This window comes from Lissotriton helveticus, chromosome 3_1 (assembly GCF_964261635.1).
Source record: "Lissotriton helveticus chromosome 3_1, aLisHel1.1, whole genome shotgun sequence".
Classification (NCBI taxonomy): domain Eukaryota; kingdom Metazoa; phylum Chordata; class Amphibia; order Caudata; family Salamandridae; genus Lissotriton; species Lissotriton helveticus.
The window spans coordinates 1,544,890,785-1,544,911,597 of record NC_136061.1 but is presented as its reverse complement, the minus strand read 5'-3'; the positions used below and the strand labels follow the sequence as shown (position 1 = coordinate 1,544,911,597).

The 20,813-nt window shown below is 43.5% G+C and overlaps 1 protein-coding gene across 1 annotated transcript in view; it reads right to left on the bottom strand.

Moving 5' to 3' along the window:
• Positions 1 to 406: 406 nt before the first annotated feature.
• Positions 407 to 20,813, bottom strand: part of TMPRSS13 (transmembrane serine protease 13) — a 222,355-nt gene continuing 201,948 nt past the window's right edge. The window contains exons 11-13 of the mRNA XM_078682266.1: positions 16,681 to 16,823; positions 12,710 to 12,862; positions 407 to 944 (exon numbers count right to left, since the gene is read on the bottom strand). Of these exons, the coding sequence (XP_078538392.1) occupies positions 933 to 944; positions 12,710 to 12,862; positions 16,681 to 16,823 (308 nt within the window). The 3' untranslated portion in view covers positions 407 to 932. The remainder of the gene's footprint in view (positions 945 to 12,709; positions 12,863 to 16,680; positions 16,824 to 20,813) is intronic.

Here is a 20,813-nt window from a genome sequence, read left to right as displayed (position 1 = left end):
AGGTTTAGGTCCAGCTCCGTGGAGCGCTTTAAATACCAGGCAGAGGGACTTGAAGGCCACACGTTGCCTAAGCGGAAGCCAGTGTAGTTCAGCTAGGGCCGCTGTGGCGGAAGCTCTCCTAGTCCAGCCTAGAACTAGTTTGGCTGCGGCCGACTGAACTCGTTGAAGTCGGTCAAGCAGGGCAGCTGGGGACTCAAGAAGCAGCGCGTTGCAGTAGTCCAGGCGACTGAGGATGGTACACCTGACTATCTGCTCCCGAGCTTGAGCGGGTAACAATGGCATAATTTTGCGTAGGGAACGTATGAGAGCTGTGCAAGTTCCCACCGTTTTTGCAACTTGGGTTTCAGTGTTCATTTTCTCATTCAGCGTGGCTCCTAGATTACGGACCGATGTAACTGACCGGGTCTATGCCTGGTGCATACAAACCCCATTACAGCAGGAGTGTTGGGGTGGAATGGACCATTAAATCCGCAGCATCATGTTAAGATGCCGAAAGCACCTTCAGAGAAGAGATCATGACTCGTTTGCATGCCCTGCGAACACCAGGGTATATTACATTTCTGAATCAAGTGCTTCCTACATTTAGGGGGGTCTGTGTTTTGACGATGCGTTCCACTTTTGCGTGTTTTATGTGCCATGACTTTTTTTGTTATAATTGGTCCCACATACGTCATTCTCAGTGCTGGTCCCTCTTTCACAATAAATCCGCTCTACAGTATACAGTTGTGATGGCTTACGCTGTGAAAAGTGCATTTCTTCGCGCCAGAGGCGATGTCCACAGAACAACGGTACAAAACACAGCAAATAAATAAAAAGTGTCCTAAAACAGCTCAGTGCTTGCTTTTAGTTCCTCTGGTGTGCCCTGCTAACATGGGTTTGTTTCGTCCTGTTTAGAAATCATTGCAGGGAAGAATCCGGAGCCATTTTGGGTCTCACTGATTGCGCTGGAGAGGTAAAAAAAAAAAACAACACATAAGGGTTTAGGTTGAAGAATTTTCAAAATTCATACAGTCAGAAGTAAGCGTTTCTGGGCCATTTTTAACAACATTGGCACAATGTATAGATCGTTAATTTCTCCTTTGTACACCACAGAACTTAATCACTAAAATATGCATCGTGTCCGCAACTAGATGCAGTGCAGTTTTTTCAAGCCAGATCAAGTACAATAATACAAGCAATGCAGAGAACGACAGCTGTGACGCAAAACACTGTTTTGATCTGTCATGAACACCGAGAGGATTCGCTTTTAGTTTCATCGCGAGAGAGTATGTGTGCCAGCATCTCACAACAAAGCGACGTCATACCATACACCTCCTATGTATGTGAAACTGCTGATGAAAGGATACATTGACGGGACTAGATCGCCCCATGGTGGATCGTGCCAAGCATTAGGATTCAGGACACACAGGTTGGTTCCGACATGGCACAAATATTGGACATTCTGTATAAGGTGACAAGGACTGCTGCGATTGATGTTTGTTCGAGGTGAATGTGTCTCTTTCCAAACGTTGTAACTGGAATTTCTGTTTTTTCCCTACTATTTTCAGACACTTGTTTTTTTTTTTGGTGCAGATTTAAAGCAATACATGTAAAACCATTTTAATGTAAAAAACGCCCTACCGTCCTTTCTCGGAAAAGGAAAATCTATTAAACCAGTTTAAAAAAAAACAAAAAACATTAAAACCTTATCTTCTAGCCTCCAAGTCGTGAACCTTGATTCAGCCGACGGATGGGCCACCTTCCCAGCAGAAAGCTGAACCACGTCCACAAGAGAAGGTTACTGAAGGTAATAAGGGCGTAAACCTGTGGAAGATTCTCCAAATACTTCTGAAAATGAGTCAAACTATTTACTTTTCAGTAATGAAGACATTACGGTTCCACCAGTCAAAGGCTGCGTCCGATAGGCCAGACAAAAACTAACTAGTAGTGTAAAGTGAAGTGGAAGCGGACTGTATGTAGCCCCACACTCTATCAGGCTCCCTCGACACCTAACTTCCATTGCTATCAACATTGCAACTTTTTCCATCGACAAGATCTGTAAAAAACACAAAGAGCTACACATCATTAATTTAATGCCCATTGACTGGCCTGTCCCCTCTTAAACACCCCACATTGACCTGGAATTCTCTCCAGGCACTAAACCCGAGTACACCTCATTGCCTTCTGTGACAGGCGAGCTGCCATGATGCGTCTAAATGGTTCTCAGAAGACTTAAAATTAGCCAAACTTTAACTTTGCCGTGCGGAACGTAAATGGTGGAACAGTTATTTGCTTGACAAAAAGAAAGTCTATACACAGCACCTTGAAGTAAATAAGAAATCAATAATTCAAGCTAAATCTGCTTTTTTCTAAATTAAAATTTTAAACTCTGTGATCAAATCAAAGGAGATCTTCGGTACTGTCTCAGAACTCTGATAGAGTGACGCTACACATCCTATCCACTGAAAACCTGTGGGACACCCTTAACTCTTATTTGATTGACAAGATCAAGATTATAAAAGACAGCATTCCTCCTAGCTCACTCCTCAACGCAACATCCTTAGAAGATAGAAACTCAATTACACTATTTGATTTCCCCGGTATCGGCAAGGACTGTCTTGTGGACCTGCTGATCAAAGTTATGTTGGGATCTCCAAATGACATTTGTCCCCCACAAGTCCTAAACACAGTATTCTCTCTCTTCCCTGACCCAAGTCATCTCCCTCCTTAACTTGTCCCTCAATCAAGGCAGACCGACGGAGATCCTTTTAGGAGGCTATAGTGGTTCCATTCCAAAAGAAATCCGATGAAGACCCATTGCTCCTGAAAAATTACCATCCCATCTCCTTACTCCCCTACTTAGGAAAGGTTCTACAGGCATATGTCGCTCAACACCTCTGTTATGACCTAGAGGAGTCCAATTTCCTAGACCCTCACAGGCGGATTTCCGGTCAGCCCATTCTACTGAAGCCGTCCTCATTCCTGTAGTTGATGACATGCAAGAAGAAGCAGACAGGGGCATCACTCAGGCGCTGGTCCTCCTGCACCTATCAGCAGCTTTCTACAAGACCATGATCTCTTGGTGGACAGTGTCAGATCTGCGGGTTTATAGGTCACAGTGCTGGACTGATTCATTTCCTTTATGAAGGGCAGCTCACAGTCGGTCTGACTGTCTCCCCTCAGTTCACCCAAAGTTCAGTTGTACTGTGGAGTACCCCTGGGATCCTTCCTGACCCCTCATCTTTTTAATCTGTATATTCACTCTTTAGTGCGCTCCCTTTAAAAAAATGAATGTCTGAATCTGTAACTATGCTAATGAAATACAGTTATTTATTACCATTGACAACTCCCAGGAATCAAACAAAGCTTCCCAAAACATGATGCAGTACATCCGTGACTGGATGAACAACAATCATTTAAAATTAAATTCTGACAAAACAGAAATTGTCATCACCAAAAACAAGTCCGATTTGTGGAATCCTTCATTCTGGCCTCCTGCGATGGGTGCTACCCCCTATGCTCAAGCAATCAGTAAAAAGTCTTGGGGCCCTCATTGACGAGAATCTCTCAATGAAACCCCACTAGGAGCAGTAACCTCCTCCTGTTTCTTGCAACTCGATTGAATTAGGAAAATCTGTAAGTTCCTTACCTTCGAAGCCCTTCCAAGTTATCATCACCTTAGTCATCTCTTGGATAGAGGTCCAAATTATCTCTGTTTGGGCCTCCTAAAAGGTCTCAATCGCAGACTCCAACTAGCACAGAACCAGGCAGCCAGGCTAATGTTTCATCAGCCCAGGCACTGCCACATCACCGCGCTGATGAGAAAGTTACACCAGCTTCCAGTAAAATAAAGGACTGTGTTCAAGACTGGCTGTATTGTTTTTAAGTCCCTCTATAGACGAAGCCTAGCCTTTTTATCTACCTGAATTAAAAATACACCCCCAATCGAAAACTCAGATACATCCATATGAATTTCCTGATAATCCCAAAATTCAAAAAGAAGAAAACAAGTGATTCCAGATTCTCAGTACTTGGCCCCCGCATATGGAACTCCCTTTCTCTTGATATCAGAACTACCCCCTGCTATGTGAGATTCAGGCAACTTCTAAAAACATGGCTCTTGAAACAGGCATATGACTAAAACAGCGTGCAGCATGATGCACTCCTGTTACCCTAGCGCCAAGAAACCATTCCGTTGTATGTGCCCTCAACAAATACGAGTAACTTAACATAAAACGGATGTGTAAAAATCCAGCTGGAAATTTCAAAGAAAACATTAAAGAATGGGCAACATAAAAAAAATAATAATAATAAAACTCAAGATTATTGCATCAACCAATCCCTCACTGTATATACATGACCAGAGCGCTTCAAATCAACTCAACATAACGTACAATTGTCTCACCTCTGTGTCACCCACAAAAGGGTGCCCTCTGCGAAACTGCTGTTTCACTGTCGCCAAAAATTTCCCAATCGTGCCTCACATTGTGAAATTTACGAAAATTGCTTCATTTCAACTATTCCTACTAAAGGAAGTAAAACAGTAAACCCCTTATACCAATTTTACAACAGCAGCGCAGGCCCTAGTCCTCGTGCAGCTTGACAAGGGTATCACCCTATTCTGGTGCCACACAAAGTCATCATTCTAAAAAGATAGACCTAATAATCCCATTTCGAAAAGTGCTACATTGGCTCCCCCAGAAGCCAGAATGGACCAAAATGACCAGAATCACACAGAGCACTATACTTTGGCTTCTACAGCTACCTGAAAAAAATCAAGGTACTAACCTCAACAGTAAGAGGCGCACCAGAGGTAAATCCTGTCTCCTACGGGCGATCCCGAAATAAAAAGAAAACAAATATACTGATCTAGCCAAGCTCCCAAGATTTTAGAAATAACTCCCAGAGAACCCAAGATTGATCCCTAAACTGACACAATGTTGATACTATCACGCCTGCAATAATGTAGGTAGCGCACAAGGTGTGTGAGGGACGATAAAAGCTAATATTAGGTTTCATGGCCTTCATTGCTACTGCTTTATATTAAATAAAAATGCTTTAAAGATCGCTCCTTCATTGAACTGGGAGTCTATGAAAGACTCGAACAAGGGTTCTGATGGGATGGTGCTCGAGGACGTTTAACAGCAATCTGGCAGCACACAAGCTGTAATCTATTAATGAGAACTGCAGTTTTTCCCTCATACAAGGAGTTGCTGTAGTTTAATCTTGATAAGACTACTGCCCGAAAGACTGCTTTACAGTGATCCATCACTAAAGCAAGCAAGCGCCAATGCCATTGGCAGATGATAGCAATTTGGGCAGACTTTACTGATCTGCTTTTGAAAGGTTAACTTATTATCTACAAGCACCTCCCCTGCTCTTACCTGAATCTACAGGAGTCGCGACTAAAACGGGAGCCAAGTAGAATGAGCCCCCTCCCCTCCCCCAAGGACCACCAAATCTATTTTGTCACCATTCAGTTTTAATGAGTTAATTGCCACCCAGGGAGCAACATCTAACTGACTGTGCTTAAATGTAGTCAATACAGATTGAGCATCCTCAATAAAGGAGATGACAGTCTGCCTCTCTTCGGAGTAGTATATTTACTGAAAGCGGCATGATCCGATCAATGCAGCTAAGGGCGAAATGCAGATTGAATCGTGTAGGCCTGAGTGACGAGCCCCGTGGACTCCTTTGAATAATAGAGTAAGATGCTGAATAGAATATGGAAAGCTCGACATTCAGACCTCATAAAAAAAATAAAAAGAGGTAACCCACTCTAGTTCCTCTTCTTGAATGGTTTGAGAGACTATCAAAATCTGTTCTCCGCTCTATGATCAGTGCTGCGTCTATTTAGAATTTCATGTAGTCATCCCATAACAAATAACATTTCTGATTCCATGCTGTGCTGAATTTGAAATCCTGGTCGAGATGAATGGAGAAGATGTTTAGCGTCAACAAATTGACTATTGATCTATCAATTATTTTTGTGAATAGAGGGAGTTAAGATAGAGGCCTAAAGTTGCTCAATACAGTGAGCTCTGCTGCAGTAGCACATAGCTTCAGAGGGAGGAATAATGTTGGCTGAATATCGGGAATGTTGGAACTGTGTTTTTTCTGCACGGTCACCAAGAATTCTTTCGCATTTTTGCTGAACCCCAATTTTACTGGCTGTAGAACTCTGTGCACTTTAACCCTGCTATCAAGTGGTAAAGTGCTCACTTTTCAACATGACCAAATGAGTATACTCTTAACTGACATATTTAACTTAGCCCTAAGTCTCTAGTACATAGTCCCCAAAGTGTACCCTGGGCTTGTTAAGTTAAATGTCATCAGCGGGCTGCAGCACTGATTCTGCCAACCTCTGCAGCAACAATGCAAACATGTCTGCAGGCCTTCCACCAGTAGCCTGTCAGCACAGGTTTAAACTGATAATTCAACCCATCAATATAATCATTTTTGACAGGCTTAAAACGTTTCATTAACATTTTTATATTTCACCCCTAAGTAAGCCTTACCGACCACAATTGAGGCAGTGTGCATTGTATTTAAAAGTAGGACATGTAAAGGTTAACGTTGAATAGGCCCTTACAGTGGCTAAAACCTCAAAGCTATTTTCACTGTAGGTAGGTTAGCTGTTCTATAGGGAAGCATTGGGATACAATATAGAATTTAGCATTTGCTATCTCCTCTTAGGAAACTGCTACAAAGTTCATCATTGGACTTTGTAAAATATTTATTACAAGCCTAATTCATTATAAAGTTGGAACTGTATGAAATATTTTACCAGTACTTTTGTAGTTACCTGTTATTTGCCTACAGCCTCTAGAAGCTCATTTGCATGAGCTTCTAACTGTCACCCAGAAACTAAATAGCCGCCATAACACCGTGTGAATTCGCTCCCAGAGCAGAGACAAAGACCTTAGATATGGGAATGAGTCAAGTTTCTCTGGTGGACAGACCATCTAGGGTATATCCAGGAACTTAGTTAGTTTCAAAGGAGCCTACTCAACACAGACAGACATAGCTAAACCCGAGCCTGCCCCTTGTGTTGTCCCCTAAGCCAGTTAGAGACCAGGTCCAGTGGGCAAGGAGCTACCATAGTGGAGGGATTGCTCGTATCACTGGCCACACCAACATGGTGGGCACAGGAGCTCTGCACAAGGGAAAAAAGGATCTGCCACGCTGGTTTTGGGCAGAGCGGGACACAGTGGGGATTGTTACAGTAAAACATAAAAGGAGGTGGCGCAAAAGAGATTAGGGTCACACCTGGGAACAATTACCATACATTGGTTAGGGAGTGGCCTTGAATTCCCCCCCACCCACAGGCTGGCACTGGGCATAATGTAAAAAAAAAAAAAAAGTGGGGGGAGGTAATGCACTCCTTTACACTAAAGGGTAATCTGCTGTTCATCAAACTCACTGCCTAGGGAAGGGTATCATCTCCTGATCATGGGTGTATGAGAACATAACTCAAGCTGCACTGTCCCACCCAGGACAACATCCCCTTTTTGCACTACTGAATATCCTCACCTAGAGGAATATATGCAATCTTCACAAATGTTTTTAATATACTTCTCAAAATGCTAAATTACATTTGAGCTCCAAATAAAAATCATACATTGCTGATCATTGCTTAATGTAATTTATTCATTCAAAATTTGTAATTCATTTCGTCATTGCAATTACTCATTCATTGTTCAAGCAGATCCCACTTTGAACAAATCCCAAAGCATGTTGGGCTGTGTGCCCTTCAACAGGGGTTAACACTTCTGAAAAGAGAACATAAGTATATAGTATAAGCCACAAACCAAATAAAGGATCAAACATCACAGAATAATATTTGTGACAAAGAAAAACACATCGTCATATTTATATTTAAAGATCTGTGATCTATCTAATGCCATTAAACGCATACGTGCTATCGCCTCCACCCGAACAATGGTAGTGCAAATTGTGAAGCTGCAATATATAGTGGACTTATGGACCATTTGTTTGGATCACATACTAGAATAATGAACTGGAATGTTCCTAATGTTACTATTACAGAAAAAAAGAAATACATTTGTGCACTTGTGTGGGTCACACGCGCACACTTCCAAAGTGTCAAAGGTCATGGGTGACTCATTTAAATGTAAATTAGAACGATAAATCATTGACGTTGTTCATGCCATTACATCCTGTGATTCTGGGCAGTTCGTTTAATCTCCCTATGCCTGACAAAAATGAATGTGTAACAAAACTTGTGCTATGTAAAGCGCTCTGATACCCGATATCTTTGGGTCTAGTTCATGCTATATAAAACTAAAAAAAAAAACATCCCACAGGGCAATCATGTATGCCTCACAAAAAACATAAATCTAATGTGAATGATCCTGTACGATACGATTAAAGTGTGATAAAAGTGCCAATGTAATACAAGCACTATTCTGAGGTAATCAATTGAAGCAGCCTGAAAGCAGACATATGAGAACAAATGTATTCCCCTAAGCGGATTCCAAAGGCCTCCGAATCTCAAAGCACGCATTGTAGTCAAAACTCCAAGCGCCGCTTGTATCCGTCTAGCACGTACCCCCTTACCTGACTGTTCAAGATATGAGCCAAAGAAGACAAATCTGTGGTTTAAATTATCAAGTGAAAAAACTCCAAACAATGGCTGTCTGGGACCACATGTCCGCTTTCTGGGAGCATATGTGCTTATTTATCGCGTTCCTTTCTACCATAATGTGGGCACAACAGAGCACTCACTTTCAGTCCTGCTGTACCTCACCCAAAGATAATGGTGAAACCTTTAAAAAGTGAACTCAAACGAAAATAAATACAACAGTGCTCTTAATTCCCTAGCTGGTTGTCCTTTAACTATCACAAAAGTCATAGGGAAACGTATAACATGCTAATGAACATGAGGATAACTCAACCCATGTTAAATTTCTTGGTGCTAATCCTGCCATAATACACAAAACAACCATTCCACCTCAAGTGAATGTGGGTTGCCTTCAAATTGGTGGCCAAATATTTACTGTTCACTGTGGAACGGGGTGCACAGAAGGTATTCATCGGCATCTAAGACGGGCGCTGTTAGAAGCGGCTGTCTCTAGTTGGCAGAGGTATACACTTCTGACAAATAGGGACACACCTTTTCTAGTCAGGGCAAGGGGATCACACACTTAGATAACCCCTGCTCACCCCCTTGGTAGCTTGGCAAAGCAGACAGGCTTATCTCAGAGGCAGTGCGTTAAGCATTTATGACCACATACAGTAATAAAGTGAATACACTAAAAATGGACACGACACAGTAGTATTATAAAAATAAGGATTTTTATATAAGGCTTAGCACAAGACCAAATAACGACAAAAATATACCACAATCTTAATAAATACTCTTGGAAGGAAAAATAATAGTTCAAGTACGGTTTCTTCTTAGCACAAAGTCTTTAGTATCAAAAGCAACTCTTCTTCTTTAAAACACAGTTCTTGGCAACAATGTAACCCACACGGGAGTCACACGACGTCGAGGCAAAGTTAATCCAAAGGTTCGGCGTCGACCGCGAGGAGCGCTACGTCGAGCCCGGAGTCGCACAGACCCCCACAACACAGTACCTTGGAAAAGTGAAGCACTCGATGATCAGCGGCGTCGAGATGTCCGGCGTCGCGTCTTCGGCGTCGATCGGGCCTCGGAATCGGGGCGATCTGCAGCGGCGTCGACCGAGGTCAGGCAGGAGCAGCACTCACGAGGTGAAGCAGGATACGGCGTCGTCGTCGATGTCGATGTTGCAAGAGTGAGCAGCGCTCACGGCGTCGAGAGGGCTCGGCGTCGATGCGATCAGCGGCGGCGTCGACACAGGGTCACTTGGAGCTGGAGCCGAACTCGCTACTCACTGGCGTCGCTACTGGCGTCGATCGGGCCCGGCGGCCGGCATCGAAGGTGCGGGACACTGGAGCCGTTACTCACGATGTCGAGCTGGATTCGGCGGCGTCCGTCGGCGTCGAGATTGCTGGATTCTTCAGAGGTGCTGGATTTTCAGGTTCCAGCAACAACCACTTTTAGCAAATAGATGAAGTCCTTTGGCCCTGTGACTTCAACAGGAGGCTGGCACTCTTCCAACCCTTGGAGATTTTCTTTAGCAAGTTTGAGAGTACACACTCAGTTCCTCTCTCCTGGTTCCTTGGCAAAAATAAAGAAGCAACTGCAGGATTCCCCCAACAAACAGCACTCTGGCAGAAGGGGTAGGCAGTCCTTGGATCAGCAGGCTTCTTGTCCTTGGTTCAGGTTTCCTTGTCAGAAGTGATCTGAATTCTTGGTTCAGGGGTCCTTCTCTTATACCCCTTTTTGGCTTTGATCCCTTTGTCCATGCAGGGGAATTTCCCCCCATCTTGGGTTTGTTGTGGGTGTTGCCAGGCCTAGGCACCTGGCCTATTCACTGTGCAGGGCAGAGTCTTCAGCCGCCCAGCAGGAGCGGAGCCAGCATTGTCACTGGCAGGGGCAGGGCCATCAGTTGCCCGACAGGAGGTGGGGCCAGGAAAGTCCCTGGCAGGCTCAGAATTACCGATTCGGTAATTTTTACCAATTTTTTATCAACATAGCAATTACCGATTCGAAAATACCGAATTGGTAAAAATCTGTATTTTCGAATCAGTAATTTACAATTACCTACAACTAGCCCTTAATCTCCCTATGCCTAAAAAAAAGAATGTGCCTATCTGTAATGCAACTGGTCCTCCTGTAAAGTGCTCTGATACCTTCGGGTCAAGTTCACGCTTTATAAAACTGCAAAAAAAACAACAGAAAAACGCAGCTTTGTGTTTTGGGGCTCACACATTGAATGGTAAGATGCTAAGGAGGTGCGCGCTAGACAGATAAAAGAGGCGCTTGGGGATTAGACTTGACTGCACGCTTTTAGATTCGGAGGCCTTTAGAATTCATTTAGTGGAATAGGTATGTTCTCCCACGGCTGCTTACAGGCTGCTTCAAATGATTACCTCAGAATAGTGTTTGTATTACTTTAGCACTTTTAGCACACTTTAATCTCATAGCACAGGATAATTTGCATTCGATTTATATTTTTGTATGGCATGCCCAATTGCTCTGTGGGCTGTAATGGCATGAACAATGTCAACGAGTTTAGGTTTTAATTTACATTTCAGTGAGTCACCCTTGACCTTAGATACTTAGGAGGCGTACGCTCATGAACCGCACAAGTTCACAAATGTATTTATTTTTCTGAGATAGCAACATTTGCAACACTCCAGTTCGTTATTATAGTATATGATCCAAACAAATGGTACCATAAGTCCATTGTATATTGCAGTTTCACAATTTGCACTATCAGTGTTCGGGTTGAAGGCGATAGCGGGTATGCATTTAACCCCTTCCATGCTGATGACGGCCCCCGTCCGTCATGCACCACGGTGGGCGTGTGCTGCTGGGGGGCGTCATGAACCCGCTCACTCATTAAAACGGCCGCACAGGTGCAGAATCGCGGACGCGCCCAAGAGGTTAAGGATCTTAGATAATTCACAGATTTTCAAATGTAAATAAGACTATATATTTTTCTTTGTTATAAATATGAATCTGTGATTCATCCTGTATTTGGTTGGTGGCTTAGAAAGTATACTTATGTTCTCCTTTCAGAATTGCTATTCCCTGATTAAGGGCACACAGCCCAAAATGCATTAGGATTTGCTCCTAGTGGGATCTATTTAAACAATGAAAAAGTAATTGCAACCGTGAAATAAATTACAGATTTTGAATGATTAAATTACATTTAAGCAACCATCAGCAGCGTATGATTTTTATTTGGAGACCGAATGCAACTAAGCATTTTTAAGAAGTATATCAAAAACATTTGTGAAGATTGGATTCATTCCTCTGGGTGAGGATATTAAGGAGTGCAAAAGGGACGCTGTTCCCGGGCTGGACAGCATGACCTGAGTTACTGGCCATAATGTGCACCCCCAGAATCCTCCTCCGAAAATGTCTAGACCCCTGGAAGAACAGCAGAAGACTGGACCTACTGCCTGTGATCTGAGAAGAGCATTGAAGACTGGGCCTGCTCTCCCTCTTGTACCAGGATAAAGAAGTGGCCTCCAAAGATCATAAAGCTGACCTCCTGTTCTTCCTTTTGTTCCACACTTCAGTTGACCTTACCTCTGCTCACTCCCCCTGCTCACGTAGACATACTGTCCTCTGCTCATGTCTCTGCTCATCCAGGTCTAGCACCTTCTGTTCCTGCTTCCCACCCACCCCTGTTCATAGAGTTTTCCTCTCTGCTGCTCCCAAGCAGTCCTTACACTTCATCATATTTTGTCTCAGCAGCATGTTCATCCATCTCACCCAACCTACTCAAACACACTGTGCTTTCAACCAATTTCTCCCCCTTAAAAACACTTAATTTCACTGATGCCCATTGTTGTCCCTCCCTATTTTGCAGAACTATTCCCTCTTCAAGTCACTAGTCTACGATCCTCCATCCAATGCAGTGCCTATTCTTGACGTTGACCGCTCTCCCGCCTCCTTCACCCAGCCATCTTTGCTCCATGTCACTCAACATGAATCTCTCCACCCTATTACCCACCATAAACCCTCCAGATGGCATTCAGCGATATCCCTCCCTGCTGTAACCCAAGAATGCTCATCTCTATGGCACCCATCACCATCTCATACATGTGCCACCTACTAACTTTACTCCTTGCCCATATCAGACGGCGGGCTCAGAATGAATTCCCCTACCTCGATTTCGCTGTATATCCAGGTAAGAAAGGCCGTGACCTGGGAATACACACCAGGCTTCAGTGCTTCACCACACCCCGTTCCCCAGCTTGTTATACCAGCCAGATACCATCGGTTATTGACTTCACAGACTAGTGGACCACCACTGTCCCCCTAAAAAGACAAAAAGGGAAATAAGAAAACTGTTAGATTGGTGCAAAGCATCTTCGAACCCAAAGATGACTTCTTAACCCATTAATACTTTTGGCTTGATAACTTCAGTCATTATTACACAATTTGAGATAATTATTCATATGCCGGCCAAAAGCTCCAAAAGTCATTCCCACTTGGATTTAGCTGCTGTCTGAAGGCCCCTTTGAAATGTGTTGGGTCAATCCATATCCTCATAGACAGATGTGTTTGCAGCCCATGACACACACATATATATGTACTATTGTACTGCCCCTGTCCTCTTCTCAGCTACCAAGATCAGCCAGTGACCTAGGTGCTTCCGGCTGGGTTTGCTGTATGTAATCTACGCTCCCTATGTGTAAATAATGACTGGGTTGACATCAGCCATTCATTCATCCAAGCTTCATAAAAGGAAAAAAAATGGCTCAGTCAAGTTTATTAAAGTTAACACTTGTTAATTAGAAAATTAGGTAGGAGCTAGCTCTGAGTCAAATAAAGTTATTGCTAGAGATGTTGCTAAAATAGCCCCACATCCAGAACCGTAACATGTTGCTAACAGGTCCTCAGAACCCAGTTCTACAAATTGAATGGGCATATTGTGAAAATGACATGAGACGTCTCTGTAAGTGCAAAGCAGAATCTGATTGATAGGAGCTTGCCACAAACGAGAAAGAAATTCATCAATTGCCATTGACCTATTCACTCGGAGATGAAATATCAGGCATCACTAGTAACTTTGCTTGGCCATTTATAAACCAACGTTTTTGATTTTGAAAAATGGCTGTTCCATCCATACAAATACAGGAAACTGACATCTTTCAGGGTGAGCGAGAGGGGATGTTGGTTCTCCTTTACCATCATGGGGAAGTGGTGCAAAAAAGTTCTCTCTCCCATCTCAATTAAGGAAATTCTGAAACTCTTGTATTAGATTAGCACATCTTAAACCAAAACTGGATGCTGTTCTCTTTAGGACACATCAGCTGACTGAAGGTCCAGAGGAACAAACATATATTAAAATGTATAAAGAAGGTGAAATGACAAGTCACATCCTCAGGGGCGAGGGCAGATGCTCCAAGTCAAAAATGCTCCGATGACAAAGAATCGGTCCAGAGTCTGAGTTTGACAGACTAGAGGATGATACGGGTTGCCAGAACACAACAGGAACAGGCACAAAAGGAAGTCAGTTCATCAGTCAACATTCGGGGCAATAGTGTTCTCTGATTCAAATGCAGGGACCAAAACAGAATTATTTCTTGGTGTCCAAATGGACTATGAAGATCTGTTAGCACTAGAAACATACAAAAGCCTCAGAGTGGTCTTCTAGAAGATGTGCCGTTTAATCGTTTATATATATATGTGTGTTGCAGCTGACCAGGTAATAACTTTTGGCATGGTCTAGTTGAGATCTCACATTAGCCAATAGAGCAGTTTCTCTGCTGTTGAAGGATGGTGTAGGAAGAACTTGAAAAAAGAGCTTAATGAGATAAAACATACATGGACAATGCCATGATTTAGAGGGTACAGGATAAATATTTGCAAAACGGAATATCCGGGTTTCTACACCAATAAATTCAGTAAGCTTGGAGCATCCCACGCCAATAAAGGAATTTTATCAGGAACACAAAAAGGATATAAATATTTTTTTCTGCCACTTAGAGGTTACGTGCAATCAACTAAGTGGAAATTCTCGGTGCTGTTTTACAGAGCATTATATTTCTACAGCTGTTGAGTCTAGACTCCTGTGGAATCCCTGGAAATCTTGCCTGAAGAGCCTGGCTGACATGCTGAAGTTTGAGCCTTGTGGATGTATACTTTGTCCAAAACACAGTGTTAGTCTAAGTGGCTGGATTGCAAGTCAGATGCTGACCACCGGTGTCTGTACAGCTTTTATTAGAAGATGTTCATGAGGTAGCCCTGCCGATAGACCCAAATCTGGTCTATGGGTATGGAATCTTTTGTTGAAAAGAATCCAATGGAAGACAATCATGGTGAATAAGTGTGGGTATAGAGTATGCATAGATCGGACACTTTGGAAGACTGACTTTGGCGTATTCAGTGAATCTTTTGTTAAGGCCTGATGTTGCGATTGTGAAGACCAATCCAAGGACCTAAGGAGGAAGGTGGTCGATCCACCTTTGTTTCCGTAAATGGTGGAAGACAATTCTGGAGAGGGCGCCAACATTAGGGATGAGGGTTCAGAACCTAAAGGTTTCTTGCTTTTGGGACTTGTTAGGGATGGTGTCCCAGGAATGTCAACTAGCAAAACAGAAGTGTAACAAAGTACTTAGGGCTCAGGAGAAGAATTTCTATTTGACATATGGCAGGGGCATTTTGTTCTGAAACATTAATCTTTGATTGTACAATGGCAGGTTCTGATTTGTTTCTCAACCTAACTGTTCACGTGGAACAGAGGTACAACCAAATCTTCTGGTACTGTACTGGTGATAATAGGTGCTCTGGAGTAAAAGGTGCAGAGCTAAAGCTTGTGATAAGATTTGTCAAAGTATGAGGTGAACCATTTGAGCTCCTGACCTCAGATCGCAAATGTTTGACTATGTGGTTTAAGAGTGATTTGTGGTATCAAAGATAAAGCAACAGTTTAATAATAATATGACAGCGGATTAGACGTCATTCTTTGATAGGAGGAGTCCTTCATATACTCAGAAAGGTGGTCTCTGTGTTAGAGGCGAAAGCCAGGATGGAAGACACTGAGCAGCCTGTGTGATTCCAGGAAAAAGTAGTGTCTGTTTGAGGAAAATGATACTCTTGGAAGGCAGCAAATTGGTATGAACGTGGCATGCATGTCCAGCTGCACAGCAGCATTGATGAATTGTTGCAGTTTCTGATGGGTGTTTGCATTATGAAAAATACATCAAGGATTAAGGTGATTACAGGCATTAGATTGGTAGACGTATGTTGGCAACGTTGGTGCTTCATATGCTGGTTGGGGAATCAAAGTTTATTTCAGATCTAACAATCGTTTGAACATGTTTTTGTCTTCCATAGCAGGACATCCTAGCGTTGAAGTCAAACTCTGATTCTATAGGTGATATTAGGCCAGGCACAGGGGACCATACATGTTGCAGCTTCACAAGCATCAGTCGTCTTTATGTTTGAGCTTGGAGATTGATATAGTACTTAACATATGGCATATAGTCACTCAGCTTTTGAAATTACACTAAAAGCATAGGTGATCACTTGTATATGGTAATATCACACAGTTCATCTTGTCTGTTCGAGCTTGCTGTTGCTCTTTTCCAATCCTGAACAAGGCTCTCAAGTAGATGCAGCATGTGTTTTGTTTACTCAGGGTTTTTACCCAAATTAGCATCTTTTGAGTGACAAATGGAGAAAGCAGGGATGAAACAGAACCTGCAAGAGACAATACTGATATAAAGGGTCTGGGAGTGTCTAGTGGTGGAATAAAGAGGCATGGGGTGGATTCAAGACTATACAGCCTCAGTATTCGGCACCCCTGTTGTTCTCAGTGTCGCCCTCAGGCTTCTGCGCAAAACTTCCCGCACTTATTCTTTTACAAATGAAGCACTGCCTGCTGGTTTCTGTGACGCTTTGGAGGAATCTGATTACAGTGATCTTGACTATGGTGAAGCCCCGCCCTCAGTAGGACTCCACAACTCATTATCTCAGACAGAGAGGAGCGCACAAGAAGCGGTACCATGCTAGTGACAGAACTTCAGTGCACATTGTGTGGAGGGCTTACCTCACAGGTGTCCCCAGTCTCTACACAGCACTTCTCTGCACAACAATTCCTGCTGAGAAGGGTCCGACCTCGGTCTTACCTGGCAGCTGTCCCTTCCGCCTCGCAAGAGTCCTGCACACATCATCCGGCTGGTTATGGCTCCATTGTAAATCTGTTGCATGTTGCACTGTCGCGAGTCAATGAGTTGTACAGATGCCTCCATCAAGTATGGGGATGTGTCCTCTACCAAGAAAAAACATAAATAAATATACTTTGTCTCCTGACCTTTCTCCATCCTTCAGATGTTATGTTATATTGATTTGTATAGCGCACTAATCACCCGAGAGGGTATTCAGGCAATTGGGAAGGTGTGTAGTTGTGAGGTGCCCAAGGTGCTTCTACTCAGAGTCCGATCTTCAGATTCTTGCGGAACTCAAGAAGAGAGTAGTAGGATCTACGGTGTTGAGGGCAGTCGTTCCATGTCTTGTGTGTGATGTAGGAGAATAAGCAACCTCCAGTTTTGCTTGAATGGATGCGGGGCAGATGTGTGAGTGAGGCAGAGCGTAGGTGTCTAGTGAGTTGGTGAAAGTGCATGCAACTGTTCAGGTATTCTGGTCTTGTGTTGTGTAGGACTTTGTGTGTAGCAACATATAACTCCAAATCAAAAACAAACATTTATGGGAATCAGAAGAGTGCAGACCAATTCTCTCATAGGGCGGGATTCAGAAAAGATTAGCTGTATATGCCTGATGCATAAATGCCTAAACATTGCTTACATTTACAACAGATTCCATATTCATAAAGCTTCTAGGGTATAGTAAGGAATGTAATAGTTTCCTAAATTTCCAAACATATATCTGTTTTTTCCTAAGCTTACACTAGGCTTAGTGTTGTAGAAAATATAAATGTGTGCATTTTTTTATTTCTCTTTTTTTTGTTTACAAGTAAAACAGTAAGTGGGTCATTACAAATGCTACTTTGTGTGTTAACCATATTCACATTGCTTACTCCCATGATACCCTCTTTGGGAAAACCCATTTCCCTTAAATTGAGCTTACCACCAAAGTAATAAGTTCGATTTAAAATACACTTGCACACTTGCATGCTCATAGGTTGTGTGAATCACGACCAAAAATATTGGCTGGGAGAGGAATCAATTACTCCGCCCTGATGTATGTAAAAAAGCTGCTTAATTTGGGAGCAAATTAGAATAACAATGTATAGATCCTTTGACTCCCAATCTACTGTGCCCTGAACAACATACTAACAATAATAACTATGCCTCCCCCTATCCTCTAGTCACCTTCTAACTCCAGAATCCCCCACGCCCAATGCTTATTTGTAAAATAATAAGTCCTGTTACCCAAAGCGCCACTGAGAAACCTGCAGAAGGTGCTAGAAAATGTCAGCATGCCCGATACCAATGGGGTGTATTTCTAAATACACCTCAGGCCTTTTTAATACACTGAACTAACAAGGGGGAGAGCAAGGGATTCTGTTCACATTCAGTGAACGGGGAGTACTCCTGTACCCCTGGGTAATTATCAATAGAAACAAAAGGAGGAGTACCACCAAGTGGAATAAGAGATTCCTAATGGGGTGTGTGGTTGAACAAAAGGAAGGAATTCTCCTTTTGTTAAAAACCCCTCACTCACCACCTAGTGGTGACATGCTTCATCATCGGGGTCCACCCTAATGACCTAGCGCCATCAGGGTGTGCTACAACACCTGATTACAGTGGAGCAGGTTGTGAGTGAAGGTGCATGAACAAAAAGGTGTGTTAACAATTGTCCTGGTTTAACTTGGGAGAAATAAAACTTTATTTTCAAGCAACTGGACAATGTTAAAAACAATGGCGAGATAATGTGAGGGTAATTATGAGCCCGTGTATCTCTATGTGTATCTGGTCTACATGTTTCAACCGTGAAGGTAATATTTAACCAGGTTTTCTTCAGGACCAAAATCCAGGGAAGTGGACGGTCTGCGCCCCCTAAAAGACGCACCCAATCCTACCCCCTGGAACCAAAGAGGCAAAAATGTGCCTATGGTGTCAGCTTGTACCGCAATGGGTAGGCATAGAAAAAACAGATCAAAATACCTGTGAGGAAGGAAAGACAAACGTCAGAATATAAACGTATACATGCCTGTTACGTTGTGTAGTGTCTCAATATTGTGCCTGCATGCTGTCACTCCCATTAGGATAGTATATTGGCCCGGCGTCGCGAAAATGAGGGCGCGATGGCCTGTTGGGTGTGCCTGTTCTCAGTGAGAGATCGTGCTTGTACATGGCCGTGGATGGGCGATTGATGTTACCACACCATGCATGCTTATCAATTGCGCGTGCTGAGTGGTAGCTCTATTTCTTATAAACTCACGCGCTTCTCATAAATTTAAGTGGCGTGATCATACCTCGCATTCTGAATCGTGAGGGCGAGGCTGTATCAATAGATAGTGCATGAGCTGCCATACCTTACTTACATCACATAATTAGACTTACTGACATTTATACATGTAGGACAAACACACATATAGTTGTTAATATGATGCTTACTCTCATTGGGGTATTTATAGACATCGTAGGGCAGGGGAAGGATTTCCTCTGTATGAAACGTATTCTGAAACGAAATGGATGTTCCGTTTTGTAAATAACGTTTTTGGGAAGACCGGCTCGAGTTCAAAGCCGCTTTGCCGTAGCAGGTAATGACACCGCAGAGCGGAGTTAATTAAAGGTGCCCGTAATGGTCCTGTGGCTTTGGGCTGGTCTAATGGGCTGTCTACTTACAGTTTTGATGTGAGGCTCCTGGCCGATAACCTACTTCTGTCCGCTGCCCTGCTGCAATGGGCCGGGCGCTCGGGGACTCAAATGAAGGATTAAGGCTTCCGTGTTGGGCGGGGCTACGCTCCGGTCACGTGGGTCGTAGCCATGGGAGCCAAGGAGCTTACATCGGCTATGGTGGCCGTAGAGGTTCACGATAGGCTCCTCATGAATGGGGTTCGATCCTGGGTTTGGAATATAGGGCGAGGCGCTAAATTAATTGCAAGGTCCGGAACTGAATAATCAGTATGAAGTATTAAAGTCATGCACCAATTGGTGCTGTGGCATGCTCAAAAGTGGGTTTAAAATGCCCTATCAGGTGCAATGATAGTCGGCATTACAGTGGGGGCCCTAACTCAGGTCCAGGATTAATAGAAAAGGTCAAAGCGCCAAAGGCAGGGGTAAATGGGCATTCCATGGCTGCCTGTGATTGCTGGAGGTGGTGTTCAATCACCGGGTGCATTATATAGACACCACATTGAGGAGTATTGTCATTGATATGGGTGAAAACCGCCCACTGGGCCATTATTGCGTGGTGGTACTCCTCCTTTTGTTTCTATTGATAATTACCCAGGGGTACAGGAGTACTCCCCGTTCACTGAATGTGAACAGAATCCCTTGCTCTCTCCCTTGTTAGTTCATGTCCTGGCAGCGCACAGCTGCGAGAGTTGATACCCAGCAGAACTGCCTACCAAACCACAGGACACACTGACTAACCATGACGGACAACCAAGGCTTAACTTATTCAGCAGAGGAAATAGACTCGATCATGGGCGACCCTGCGGCATTCGCAGACGCAAACATAAGCAACACAATCTCCCAAACATCAGACTGGGACAAGCTCTCGGAGATGAAAAGAAACCGGATCAGAACAATACTTCACGGTACAATACTAAAGGAATACGTGACCAACAAAATGGCACCAAAGGGATTGCTTGTTACCAACGCACCACACATTTTCCTAGACGACCCGGAGTTTAGGAAAGACTGGGCCCTCATAGCGTGGCATTGCACGCATGACTGGATTATGCTCATCCTCAAGACTGCCCTACGTCTATCAGAAAAAATCCAGGTAGAAATACAAGTCACCGAAGCGCAAATAAAAGCCAGCATAACTGGATACAAATAGAAACTTGATGACCTGAACAGGGAGATTAACGAATACAGGGATAACCTTACACAGCAAAAGGTCCAGAAATTCCAAAAGGACCTCAAACGGTTCTCATTTGTGAAGGCATACCCCTACTCGGATGCGGAGTATAAAGCTACACCAGGACCAGACCCCGAATCGGATGCTTCTAGCAACACTTCTAACAGCTCTAACAACAGCGGTGGCTCTGGGAATAGCAATCCGAGACAAAGACAAAGAGGCGGATTCAGAGGACACTACCAATGGCCACAATACAGCCAGCCTCCAT